Source organism: Lutra lutra, chromosome 12 (assembly GCF_902655055.1).
Source record: "Lutra lutra chromosome 12, mLutLut1.2, whole genome shotgun sequence".
Classification (NCBI taxonomy): Eukaryota; Metazoa; Chordata; class Mammalia; order Carnivora; family Mustelidae; genus Lutra; species Lutra lutra.
Genome location: NC_062289.1, coordinates 66,730,236 through 66,744,464, shown reverse-complemented (window position 1 = coordinate 66,744,464; position 14,229 = coordinate 66,730,236). Strand labels below are relative to the sequence as shown.

General features: G+C 52.1%; 1 protein-coding gene across 1 annotated transcript in view; it reads left to right on the top strand.

Annotated features, from left to right (window-relative positions):
* The first annotated feature begins 6,416 nt into the window (after nt 1-6,416).
* Nucleotides 6,417-14,229, top strand: part of BCR (BCR activator of RhoGEF and GTPase) — a 124,973-nt gene continuing 117,160 nt past the window's right edge. The window contains 2 exon segments of the mRNA XM_047696930.1: nt 6,417-7,617; nt 7,620-8,234. Coding sequence (XP_047552886.1) covers nt 6,924-7,617; nt 7,620-8,234 — 1,309 coding nt within the window. The 5' untranslated portion in view covers nt 6,417-6,923.

The following is a 14,229-nucleotide window of genomic DNA, read 5'->3' as shown; positions in this document are numbered from 1 at the left end:
TCCTTCTCTCTTCCTCCTGCCAGTATGATAGCTATGAGGGGGGAAACAAGTCACATCCATGGAGCCCCTAAGCCCCAGGCTGGGCAGCTGGCGAGGGCTGGGTGGATGGAAGGCTGTGGAATTCTCATGGGCAATGCCACTGTGCCCACCCATGCAGTGCCTTTGTGTTAATTAGAAACAGGTACCCATGCACTTCCTTCAAGAGTAAACGTAGAATCACCATATGATCCGAAAATCCATTCCTAAGAATATTCACCAGAGAATTAAAACAAGGATTCAAGTGCATGTTATACATGTTCAGAGCAGCATTATACATACAAGCCAAATGTCCACCAAACAGATGAATGGGCAAACAATGTGGTCTAGCCATACAATGGAATATTATTCAATCTTTTTTTTTTAAAGATTTTATTTATTTATTTGACAGAGATCACAAGTAGGCAGAGAGACAGGCGGGGCGGCGGGGGGGGTGGGTAGCAGGCTCCCAGCTGAGCAGAGAGCCCGATGTGGGGCTCGATCCCAGGACCCTGGGATCATGACCTGAGCCAGAGGCAGAGGCTTTTAACCCACTGAGCCAATCAGGCGCCCCGGAATATCATTCAGTCTTAAAAGGAATGTAGTACAGATGCGTGCTACAACATCGTTGAACCTTGAAAACCCTATGCTAGAAGAAAGAAGCAAAACACAAAAGGCCACATATTATTTGAATCCATTAATATGAAATGTCCAGAATAGGTAAATCTATACAGACAGAAAGAAAGGTTAGTGATTGTCTAGGGTTGGAAGGAGGGAGAAATGGAGAGCCACTGCGTAATGAGTGTGGCATTTCTTTTTAGTTTGTGGTGATGTAAAAGTTACATATATATTGGTGGGAGACAGAGGGAGAAGGAGAGAGAGAATCTCAATCAGGCTTCATGCAGGGCATAGAGGCTGACACGGGGCTTGATCCCACAACTCTGAGATCATGGCCTGAGCTGAAATCAAGAGTCAGACACTCAACCAACTGAGACACCTAGGCGCCTGGTTACAAAAGTATTTTCTAACTAGATACAAGCTCTATGGTTACACAACACTGTGAATATACTAGATCTCTCTGAACTGTTCACTTTATTTGTTATGTGAATTTCACCTCAATTTAAAAATAGCCCTTCTTGCTCATGGCATTTGATATCCATATGTTAGAAAACTGCTTTTATAAACTGATTTTGTGAGGAAAAAACACCTTTTTACAATTGCTGTCACCACCAATATTCATATCTACCAGGTCTAAGCGGGGAACCATGCCTCCTTTGATGTGTGCCCTTGTGCAGTGCACATCCTGTCTAACTGTAGCTGGCAGACCTGCTCAGGAAGTCCCCAAGGGAAGGGGTGGCCAGTCCATTTTATAGTGAACCAATGGAAATTTCCTGGTTTCACACTAGTGGGGCCTTCTGACTTCAGAACAACACAAAGAACAGAGGCTATGGAGCTGGAAGATGATCTCGAGCCTGCCCACAGCTGAAAGGCTGGGTGACATGCAAATATGTCCTCATCTGTGGTGTGTGGAGTGAGGTTGAATCCCTGGGCTCTTGGGAGCATTCAGAGAGATGCTAGAAAAATGCTCCTCCTTACCTCTAGGTCAGTAGGATCAGGGGCTGCTTTCACCCAGGCTGGGGTCCCAAGGGCTGGCTTAACTTATCCTCCACGATTTTTGTTTTTTAATGGAACAGCTTTATTAAGATAATTTGTATACCATACTATTCACCCTTTTCAAGTGTATCATGGAATAATTTTTAGCATATTCACAAAGTTGTGCAAAACCTAGAACAATTATCTAGTTCTAGGACATTTCTAAAAAGAAACTCAATGACCTTTAACAGTCATTCCCCATTCCTCCTACCTCCTTATCCCCGGCAACCACCAACCTACTTTCTATTTCTAGAGATAAGTCCATTCTGGACATTTCATATAATTGGAATCATACAGTATGTGGCCTTTTATGACAGGCTTCTTTCCCTTAGCAGAAGTTTTTCAAGGTTCATCCATGTTGTAGTATCAGTACTGCATTCCTTTTTGTGGCCAAATAATATTCCATTGTATGGATGTACTGCATTCCGATTGACAATTCATTTGTTGGACATTGGGCTGTTTACACGCCGAGTTTCCACGCATTGGAAGTTCTGCATTCTATCAGCAGAGGGGGCTGTTGGGTCCCAGCGCTTCTCCAACAACGGAAAAGGGCGCCTTGGGGAGGGGTTTGCCCAGCATCTCTCTCTGGGTTCAGGGATGGCTGAGGTTGCTGGGGGTGTGGGGGTGTGGGTGTGTTGTGTGTGGGTGTGGGGTGTGGTGTGTGATTTTTTTTTTAACACGATAAATGTTTTGTGTGTGTTTGATTTCTAAATAAACTTCAGACCCATATAACCACATCCCAGAAAACGTAGGAAATTGAGGGAGACATCACCAATAATCTTATTTCTTTTTCCCCCTTTAGTTCTTAGATGAAAAACAACAACAACAACAATATCTCTTGGGAGTGATGGAAATGTCTGTTATCTGATCATCACAATGGTTTCACAAGTGTGTTACAAATGTCAAAACTCATCAACTTGCTCACTTCAAATACGTGGAGTTTATTGCACATGAATTCTATCTCAATGAAGCTGTAAAAAAATTAAAAATAATATTTTTACATCACAAAAGATAGGCATTTTCATTATGAAGAATTCAGAAAAGCATAACGACAAAGAAAATGAATGTCCACTTGTTCTTCAGGTCATGGAGGCCCTGTGAAGTCCGGCTGTCATTCACAGGGGCCCTGCCGTCCTCACTGTGTCTGCATCCCTCGGGACTCTTGGGTCCCTGTCATTTCTCTGGCCAATGCCTCTCAGTCTCTCTGCCTCTACTTCCTCCTAGTCCAGCCCTAACCCTTCCTCACTCAGTACAGCTGGGAAGCCAGGAAGAATCTCCACCCTATGGCCATAAATACCAGCTATTCACTAAGAATGCTCCCATTTCGGTCTCTGGTCTTGACAGCTCCTGGTGCCCCCAATCCCACTCTCTGTGGATGGGCTATGGGCACCTGAACCTCCTCACATGGGCACCCCAGTTTCCCCATCATACTCAATGACCCACTGTCCATGTTATAGTTGATCCTTCCTCCCTCAACAGCTGATCCATCTATATGTCCAGAACAAACCTGGAATACGACCCCCTCTCTCTACTGCCTCGCTTCCACCCTAGTCTAATTCTGGTATATCAGTGGCCCTCTTCTGGACTGGTGGCACAGTCCCCGCCCACTTACCCTGCTCCCACCCCTACTTCCCACCTGTCCACAAAACAAATCTGAGCAAGTCACCCCACTGCTTATGGCAGATACTGTGGGCTATTTGAATTTAAATTAATTAAAGTTAAAGCAAACTAAACTTATTTATTTATTTATTCAACGTTGAAAGATTTTATTTTTAAGTAATCTCTACACCCAAAGCGGGAACTCCACTCACAAACCCAAAGACCAAGAGTCGCATGTTCCACTGACTGAGCCAGCCAGGCACCCCCAAACAGAATTTTAGATTTTTATTTATTTATTTTTTAAGACTTTTTTATTTGACAGACAGAGATCACAAGTAGGCAGAGAAGCAGGCAGGGTGGGGGGAAGCAGGCTCCCCGCTGAGCAGAGAGCCCAACTCGGGGCTCGATCCCAGGACCTGGGACCATGACCTGAGCGGAAGGCAGAGGCTTTGACCCACTGAGCCACCCAGGCGCCCCGACCCAAATCGAATTTTAAATCCACTAGATTTTTCCAGTTCTTTGGTTGCCGCAGCCACACACATTTAAGTGTCCGGGAGTTGCATGAGGAAGCTAGTGGCTACTGTTTGGTTCAGTGCAGAGTGTAGAACATGTCCGTCATGGCGGAGGGTTCTATCCGACAGTGCAAGCTTGGAACCTTCCAGAGGCTTCTCCTTGCATTTAGAATAAAAACCAAACATCTTACAAGCCTTCTTACAAGGCCCTGCCTCGCCTCTGATGTCACCTCCTGCCACCCACGCCAGCCTCATCTCCTAACCCCACTGTGCTTGAAACACACCCAGAGCTTTATCCTTTCCTCCCCCCACTCATGTCCATCTTTCTCTCTGGGTTGTGTGCTCCTCCGGGCCACACACACGTCCGATTCTTCTTTCAGCCAGCACTGGCTGAGCATCTACTATGAGCTGAGCAGTGGGGAGTCAATCAGGAACGAGACAAACAGCTGCCCCAATCCCTTGGGAGTTTAGATCTAGCTTGGGACAGACACCTAATGGGGGACTGAGAGTGTTATGTATCTGGTCCCCATGTTCCTCCTCATTCCTTCCTCCCTTGGGGAGGGATGGATGATAAGAAAACTCCAACAGGAAAAGACCAGAGACCCAGGGTGGGGTTGTTTTTAGGAAAGCACCAAGGATGAGAGGAGTGTCCTTGGGGCCAGAAGAAGTTATCTCACAGGGGAGATAGCCACTATCTTCCGATCTCTGAATTAAGTTCACTTATGTATACAACATTTGAGGTGGGGCTAAACTGGGGCCAGTGAACCAGGGAAACCTCTCTAACAGTTGAAGCCTCCCCTCCCAAAGTATCCTTTTCTTTCCCAGGTGATTAATGATGATATCCCGGATGAGCCCATAATTCCCTGCCCTGGGAGTGGAGGGGTTCCATCAGCAAGGGAAAAAAGCAGTTTGTGCTTTTGGAATTCTCTCTGGAGACAACCAGACAATGGAATTCTGGAAGCCTGCCTGTCCCAACCCACTGGGTGACCTGAGCGGGTCATCTGAGGAAGGCAGCTAATACTGGTCACAGGCCGCTACATGCCACACCCTGTGAGGTCAGGACTTTACACCCTTTTTAAAGAAAAGGTCGCTGAGGATGTGCTGGGATTCCAGCTTCAGCTGTCCACCTTCAAAGTCAGGGCATCAACTCATTCTGTTTCTTCGCCTGCCAAACAGGTTTTGAAGGGTGGGGTGGGGTAGGCTTGCCTGCCTTAAGGTGGGGGACGGTGGTCTGCAACATAAAGAAGCTGGGATACTGGCGACACCGGGCCTCAGGAGGGAGGAGAGGCCTGCAGAGGGCGGCAGTGAGCTGTGCCTGGAAGTGTCTGGCTCAGGGACCCAAGAGTTTTCCTGTGACCCTCCCAGGGAACCTTTCAGAGCACCAACCTTAACACGCCATCAAGGGAGGAACATCCCATGCCATTTATCATAATGTGATTCATGTCTGCCCCAACTGGGTGCTTTAGAGATGGTACTCACATTTTTAGATACAAGGGTAAAACTGAGGCTCAGAGCAGGAAAGGGAAGTGTCCAGGTCACAAAACCTGGAGTGGGGAAGACCTGAACCAGAGCCAGGCTGGCCTGGCTGATAGCTCTGGCTCTGTTCCTTCTAGATTAGATGCTGGGGCATCTGTTCTGGGTGGGACTGGACCCAGGGAGGGGGTCAATATAACCCCTTACATCCATGCAGGGACAAGAGCCCTTGGAGACAGGTATCCTTGTTCTCATTTCAGTGCCAAAGGAAACTGAGGCACAGAGGCAGAGGTGGTCAGGACTCAGGCCCAGTTCTTTGGCTAACAAATCCTGTTTCCTGTTTCCTCATCCAGCAGCCTGGTTTGGGCATTTCCGTTTGGGTATTTCGTTTCTGCTGTGTGCCTACCATCTCTGGGCTTCCCTGGGTACAAGAGATGATTTTGTTTTACTGCCGGCCCTGGGCTGTCCTGTCTTCCACCCAGTCCTGAGGGTTATGGTGGAGACTGGCCACCGCCTCAGCGGGAGACTAAACACCTAAGTTCTGAGTCAGGCAATCGGGAAAAACTAGGCTGGCCTCTGAAGCTCAGGAGAGGCCAGTGGACAAACACAGCTCAGGACCACAGGGAGGGCGGTGCGGGTGTTCAGTGACCTGCGGGAAAAATTCCTATTAATTATCTCTGCGACAATGCCCTGTGGCAGCTGTTGCATTAGTCACTCCAAGACCACAGCGCTGGGGGCCCTTGGCACACAGTCGCTACTGGCTCTGGTGGCCCAGCCTGGTCCTCCCTGCCTCCCTGGATCACCCGCCCCTCCCCGGCTCCCGTGTGCGGACGTGGCCCGGCGGATGGCCCCTAGAGCTCTCAGCCCTGATGCTGGAGAGCGGCTGCCGGGTTGTGGAGACGTGAGGATCCAGGTGTTCCTGTTCCAGGAGTGCAGAACTCGCCAGGGCCTCCAAGTCGGACGGCCGGGTTCGCCACCGCGGGGGACTGAGTTTCCTAGGGCGCGGAGACCGAGAGAGGGCAGTGGCCGGGTGGGGGCGCGGCCTCCCGGCGGCCCCTCCCCCCATACCTCCCCACCCCCCTCCCACCCCGAGCCCTCTGCACGGCCCCTTTAAGAGGCCCGCCCGGCTCCGTCAGCCGCTCCGCGGCCACCGCCCCCCGGCCCTCCCCTTCCTGCGGCGCCGAGTGCGGGCCGGGTGGGAGTGCGGCGAGAGCGGGCCGGGCAGAGCGCGGCGCCCGGGAGGCGGCGGCGGCGGCCGGGACGCGGCGCGGGACAGAGACCAGAGGAGCGCGCGGGCGGCGGCCATGGGCTAGCGGCGCCGGGCCGAGGGGAGGGCAGCGCCCGCGCCGCGCCGCGCGGAGGAGCCCCGCACACAATAGCGACGCGCGCAGCCCCGCGCCCTTCCCCCGCCCTCGCGCGCGCCCGCCCCCCTCGCGCGCGCCCTCCTCCGCGCCCCGCGCCGCCCGGGGAGCCGAGCCCGCCGCCTCACCTGCCGCCCGGGAGGGGGCGGGCATTGTTCGCCGGCCGCCGCCGCTGCCGCCACCACCGCCACCGCCGCACTGGGCCATGGGGGCCGCCCGGCGCCCCGGGCCGGGCCTGGAGAGGTGGTCTCTCCGCCTCTGAGGCGGGCCCCGTGCGCAGGCGGGCGGCGCAGGTGAAGACGGCCGCGCCATGGTGGACCCGGTGGGCTTCGCCGAGGCGTGGAAGGCGCAGTTCCCGGACTCCGAGCCGCCGCGCATGGAGCTGCGCTCGGTGGGCGACATCGAGCAGGAGCTGGAGCGCTGCAAGGCCTCCATTCGGCGCCTGGAGCAGGAGGTGAACCAGGAGCGCTTCCGCATGATCTACCTGCAGACGCTGCTGGCCAAGGAGAAGAAGAGCTACGACCGCCAACGCTGGGGCTTCCGACGCGCCGCGCAGCCCCCCGACGGCGCCGCCGAGCCACGCGCGTCCGCGCAGCGCCCGCTGCCAGCGCCCGCCGACGGCGCCGACCCGCCGCCCGCCGAGGAGCCCGAGGCCCGGCCGGACGGAGAGGGCTCACCGAGCAAGGCCAGGCCCGCGGCCGCCCGCAGGCTAGGGGCCACCGTGGCCGCAGACCGGGAAGACCGGGGCCCCCCCACCAGCGTGGCGGCGCTCAGGTCTAACTTTGAGAGAATCCGCAAGGGCCACGGCCAGCCCGGGGCGGCGGACGCCGAGAAGCCCTTCTACGTGAACGTCGAGTTTCACCACGAGCGCGGCCTGGTGAAGGTCAACGACAAAGAGGTGTCGGACCGGATCAGCTCCCTAGGCAGCCAGGCGATGCAGATGGAACGTAAGAAGTCCCAGCACGGCCCCGGGCCGGGCCTGGGGGACGCACCCAGGCCCTCTTACCGGGCCGATCCTCAGAGAGCAACTGCGGCTTCGACGGCGACTACGAGGACGCGGAGCTGAACCCCCACTTCCTGAAGGACAACCTGATCAACGCCAATGGCGGCAGCAGGCCCCCTTGGCCGCCCCTGGAGTACCAGCCCTACCAGAGCATCTACGTCGGGGGCATGATGATGGAAGGGGAGGGCAAGGGCCCCCTCCTGCGCAGCCAGAGCACTTCGGAGCAGGAGAAACGCCTTACCTGGCCCCGCAGGTCCTACTCCCCTCGGAGCTTTGAGGACAGTGGAGGTGGCTACACCCCGGACTGCAGCTCCAATGAGAACCTCACCTCCAGTGAGGAGGACTTCTCCTCCGGCCAGTCCAGCCGCGTGTCCCCCAGCCCCACCACCTACCGGATGTTCCGAGACAAGAGCCGTTCGCCCTCGCAGAACTCGCAGCAGTCCTTTGACAGCAGCAGTCCCCCGACCCCGCAGTGCCAGAAACGGCACCGGCAGGGCCAGGTCATCGTGTCAGAGGCCACCATCGTGGGTGTTCGCAAGACGGGGCAGATCTGGCCCAGTGATGGGGACAGCTTGTCCGGCAGGCTGCCTCAGGATGGCACCTTCCATGGAGATGCAGGTGGGTACCTCCATCAGCTTGGGTGGGCACAACTGCACCCTGGCTGGAAACCATTGAAAAGAAAAGGGTCCGATGACCCGGGGAGGAACAGGTAGATACTTCTTTGGACTGTCCATGTGCTGTTGTGAACGGGAAGGATTCCTCCTGATCCTACACCTGAACAAACGGCCATCCCCCACTTCCTCCTGAATGCAGATTCCCAGTGTTTGGACTGGAATTGGGTTGGGAGGGGCAGTGTGTGGGCATGGTAGGTGGCTGTTCCTTTGGTTCTAGAGCGGTGGGCTTGTACGATTCTGTGGGTTGAGACCAGGGTGCCCTGGGCAGTAATCTCCTCACCCTTTGATCACTCCATCTAGGCAGTGAGGGTCGTATTAAGAGGGGGCCATCTCTGCCTTCTAGATCAGGTACTTTCAGTGGGGATTGATCTGTGTCTCGGGAATTCCCCGCCGCCCCAACTGTTCCTGTCCTGGAAGACACTAATGGGGAAGCTAAGATGTTGCTAGCTGCTCCCAAGGCATAGAAGTGTCAGGTTTGCTTGCTAACCAGCCGCCCAAATGCAAGTCAGAGCAGGTAAAAATAAGAATTAGGAGGAAGCGAGGTGACAGGCAGTTCTGACTCAGTGGGCCCCTGAAAATTCACGGGGGTGAAGATTTTATCCAGGGCTGAAACAGAGCCACACCTTTTATGATTTGCCTGGCTTTGATGGGAGGCATACCCATCATTACTCACCCGTAGTCTCCTGTGTGCCTCTTAACCCCAGCTCCATTTTCTCATCCTTCCATGCACTCTTGCCTCCTTGTCTTCCCAGGAATGAGTGTACAGTGGTGCTCATTTTGGCCTCCTAATCCATGGTGTGACCCTTGGCCCTAAGATTAAACCTATGGGGTTGTGTATAGAACTTCTGGGGTGATGGGTTTTGGGGTCCAGGCATGGTTTTTAAGATTGGAGTAAGGAGAGGGTGGGTGGGTGTGGGGCTTCGGTGGGCTGGTCAGGGGTTGGATGTGAGGCTGTGGGAGAACTCTTGGTGTCCTGGTCCCTTTTGGGCTGATCCAGTTTTCTGCTCCATTGATTTTTCTTTTTCTGCTGATGGAGTTGTACGTGCTTCCATCGTCAGAATCCTCTTGAAACAAGTAAGGCTATTTTTGGCTCTGTCAAGTGGCCTTTTTGTGATTGGTGGTCTTTTGTGTGTGTTTTAGAGACATCCAGTTACTGATTTACGTTTCCAGCTGGGGGTGGCTATGGCTTGCTGCTCAGACCTGTGGCCTGACCCAGCTGCATCCCTTAGGTCCCTCGCTGGGGGGTGGAAGGCTGTAGTATTTAGAAGCCTGCTTTACAGGCACATTAGCTCCCCTGGGGTCTGGAGGATTGCCCTGTGGTCACTGGGCACCATCCTTGCCTGGCCAGCTGTCGACTGAGTGAGCTAGCTTGAACTGGCCCTCATTACTGGCACGTGGGAGAGCATTATTAAAATAGAGAAAATGAGAGGTTTTCCTGGAGACCTAGAATCTGAAATGGTATTCTCTTGCTGATGGTGAATTCTGAGTTTCCAGAAAGTGGGGGCTGGTCAGACCAAATGTGTTCCAGTAGGTTGCCCTTCAGTCCCTCTTCCCTTCTCATCAGCAGCTCCATCCAGCCTCTCATAAAGCTGCTGCAGGCGTGGGACCCTGGATCTGTGTGTAACTCAGGGCAAGCTCTCAGGAAATGGCCCAAGGGTGAATTTTACAACTTGGACCTCACTCTTAGGATTTTCTGGATCTTTCTCTGAATGTCCTCAAGGCCCCATGTTCTCTCTCCTGTTTTTCTCCTGAAAACTGGTTTTCAGCTCTGTACTCAGCACTCTTCTGAGCCTTGTGGCTGGAGGTAAAGGAAGGGAGTCTGTGCTGGCAAAGCCATCTGTCTCTTTCTGGACTGTTTCCTGATGTTCTTTAGACGGCTATGGGACCTGCTGGCCAGGGCTGTGCCCTGCAGAGGGACGGTAAGGAAAACCACAGTGTGGGAGGGAGTGGAAGCACCCTAATTTTTCACAGCAGCAGACATGGAGGCCCAGCTCTTATGGCTTCAGAATCCCTTTGGATGAGGTGATCTCGTGTATTTCAGTTGAGGGCCCCTGGCATTGGAGGGAAGAAGCTGGAATGATCTCTGTGTGCCAGGCATGGTGGCAGCATGCCTTCATGCAGGGCCCCTCACAGGTTCTTCCATCACCCTGGGGTGGGTCTGCCCAACCATAGGTAAGGACAAAACCAGGAAGTAGCAGAGCTGGGATTCCAGGGGTTCCAAGTCCCTATGGGAGTGCAGATCCATTCCTTCCCAAATATGGCCACCTGAGAGTACTCTCTGAATCGCCCTGCATTGCACCTGAAAATCCTGACTGGGTTGGCCCGGAGGTCCTTCCCCTCCGCACACTCAGGATCCATCAGCTGTGAGCCCTGCTGTGTGCAAGCCCTTCCCTTTCTACATTGCGGGCTACATAGAAGGGGAGTATGGTTCTTGCCATCTGGGACCTTCCACGTTGATGGGAGACAGGAACACACACAGCACTTATGTGTTCAGAGGGAGTGAGATCAGGGAAGCTTCCAGAGGCAGCTGTGCTGGAGAAAGGGCTTGCCTGTCAGCACACGTCCATCGGCAGCAGGCGGGGGAAGCTGAATGCCCTGAGATGGGTGCGAGCAAAGGCTCAGGGGGCACCCATGTCAGGCTCCTGTGGCTCTGAACTGCTTTTTTTTTTTTTTTTTTTGTAATAAAAAATATGTAACAAAATTCACCATTTTAACCCATTTGAGCCATTTTTAATGTGCAGCTCGGTGGCATTAAGAACATTCACACCGTTGTGTGCCCATCGCCACCCTCGTCTCCAGAACTCTTTTCCTCCTCTTCAACTGAAACTGTCCCCACTGAACAGCAGCTTCCCATTTCCTCTCCTTGAGTTCCTGAAAACCGCCACTGTGCTGTTTCCTAATTTGACTACTCTTAGTACTTCTTGTAAACAGTCATACAGGATCTGTCTCTCTGTATCTGGCTTATTTCACTTAGCAGCATCTCCCCAAGGTTAGCCACCTGGTAGCACAGGCTCTGCATGTTTTGAAGGCAGGATGATGGACCTCGAACTTACAGTCCCGAGATCAAGAGTCCCGTGCTCCACTGACTGAGCCAGTCAGGTGCCCTACAGGTCTGAGGAATTCTTGATCTGAACGCTCAGTGTCCTGGCTGTCCCTCGGTCCCTTTCCAAGTATCAGTCATGAGACTGGACCCCAGATCCTGTATTACTTTATGGGCTCTCATACAGGTTGCTGCCCTGTGTTTTCACATCTCTGTTAAGCACTTTAATTTGGTCTTTGAATTCCGCCAGTGTGTAGTGACCAGAATGATCAGTGCTTTGTTTCTCCCTTGGGTGATTGAATGGACCAGCCACCAGTTAGACTGAGTAATTCTGCGCCAGGAAAAGGTCACTCAGGCCTTGCACTGGCTTGATCATCATCTCTTTAAATCAGACCCTGTGGTCCCCTTTGAACTGACTATAGTCTGCTTTCCATAAACAGACGCAGGGTGGACAGAACCAACCAGGTGGAGTCTGAGACCGTTAAGTCATCAACAGGGTGGAAGTGGAGTCTAGTTCAAATTTTACGAGGGTTTTCTGATTCCAGAATGGATGGCTTCCTTGTTTGGGGAACAGAATGAAATATTCTGGAACCCTTCACTAAGGAAGGAGCTAGCTGGGAGTGCTGTTGCTTTGTGTGGGTCCAGGACAACGTGCCTTCCCCATTCCTCCTTTTTACCTCATTAGTTGCTTCTGGCTTCAGTAGCCACCTCCCCTCCTTGACTGGGAGTCCTGTGGTCCTGTTTATGTGACTGCGGCCCTCACTAGGACAAAGCATTCGTGTGAGCCATATTCTTGGTCCAGTCGGGAGAAGACATGGCAATGCTTGAGGCCCAGGGTGGAGCTGACTATGGTGGTTTGGGGGCCTTCCTCATTCACAGTGAATGGATAGGTATTTTCAGGTGTACTCAGGTTGTCAAACAACAGGCCTGAGTTTTGACGCAGCTGCCCTGGGTTTTGGGGGGTTTTTTTTAGATCTATTTATTTATTTTGGAGAGAGAGCACAGGTGCACGAGTGGGGGGAGGGGCACAGGGAGAGGGAGAGAGAGAATGTCAAGTAGACTCCCGGTTGAGTGCAGAGCCTGACAGAGGGCTCGATCCCATGACCCTGAGATCATGACCCAGGCCAAAACCAAGAGTCAGATGCTTAACTGACTGAGCCACCCAGGCACCTCCACGGCTGCCTTTTAGATCAAGGTTCAGGAAGTAATGGCGGTGCATTTAATTAATTAAATTATAGTCCCACTAGGGTCCCTGACCTTGACTAGGATACTATGACGTAGGATTTTGTTTTGGGGATTTTTGTTTTTTACTTATTGTTTTGTTTTGCTTTGAAAACAATGGAGTAAATTAAGTTAAAATGTTACTTATGTAACATGATAGGTTTGTGTTTCTTTACTGGGGTATAACATACGTAACCAGATGTGTCATTTTAACTGTTGTTAAATTTATAATTCAGTGTCATTAAGTACATTCACATGGTTATGCAACCATCACCACCGTCCATAGCCGGAACCTTTTCGTCTTGGGAAACTGAACTCAGTGCTAACTCATCTTCCCTCTACCTCAGTCCCTGGCAGCCACCGCTCTTCTAGAGAGAAGAAGTCCCTGTGAGTTGGCTTATCCTAGGCTTATCCTGTCCCTGTGAGTTGGCTTATCCTACCTAGGTCCCTCATGTCAGTGGAGTCACATAATAGCTGTCCTTCCGTGTCTGGTTGATTTCACTCAAGTAGGGTTTTGAAGTTGCCAGGAGCAGTGTTCTCATCCTTAATTCCCTTTTCTGGTCCATAATAGGTATGTTTAGGAAAACACTAGTTAGTCATGGTGCTACTTCCTTGGCTTTCCCACCCACGTTTTGAAGTGGCCCCAGGTATTAGTTTGCTAGGGCTGCTATGACAAAACACAACAGGCGGAGTGATTTAAATAACAGGAATTTATTTTTCCTTTGTTTCTAGAGGCTAGTAGTCCAAGATCAAGATGTCAGCAGGGTTGGTTTCCTCGGAGGTCTCTCTCCTTGGCTTGACTTGCAGATGCCTCCCTGCTTGTCTCCTCCTCCCCCATTGCCTCTTTCCATGGTCATCCCTCTGTGCTTCTGCTCCCCTCGTGTCTCTCTGTCCAAGATGTCCTCCTTTTATAAGGACACAAGGCATATTGAGTTAGGGCCTACCATAATGACCCCATTTTAACTTTATCACCTCCTTAAAGACCCTGCCATCTCCATATACAGTCATGTTTTGAGGTACTTGGCGATTGGGGCTTCAGCATATGGATCTGGGGCGGGGGGATACAGTTAAGCCCACAACACTCAGTGAGTCCCTCATTGGGCAGCTGCGGAAAGGTTGCTGTGACAGAGAGAGATGGTGCTTGTGCTGGTCTCACCAGCCATGTTTTAGGAAGTACTTGAGGGATATGTTGTTTGGTGCTACGGCAGCCTCGCGGAGCCAGCCTCGCGGAGCCAAGAAAACAAAGCCTGGCGTCAGGAGGACTGTGTCTTCCTGCTTCACGGTTACCATACATCACGCCTTGCTGAAGAAGTTAGCGGTTGGATCCTGTCATTGCTAGGATTCTTTTCTTCAATTCTTTGATTTTTTTTTTCCCTTTAAAATTCTAGGTTAGGAACATGGTGCTTTCCATATCTTTCATCTTTACCTACTTTTCTGTTAGCAAGGCAACCACCTCTCCCCATTCAGTCACCCAGCAGTGTTTATTGAGTATCTACTGTGTGCCAGACCTCGTCTCCGTGGAAGTTCTCTCTTGCCTTTATTCGTGGATTTGTGGAGAGGCTAATCTCCAAAGGGCCTTGTCTTTAAACTAACACACCTGCACCAAAATAATAATAATTTGTTTAATTAAGAAAAAAAGTAAAATAAAAACTAACACACAAAAATAAAAAACCTTTAT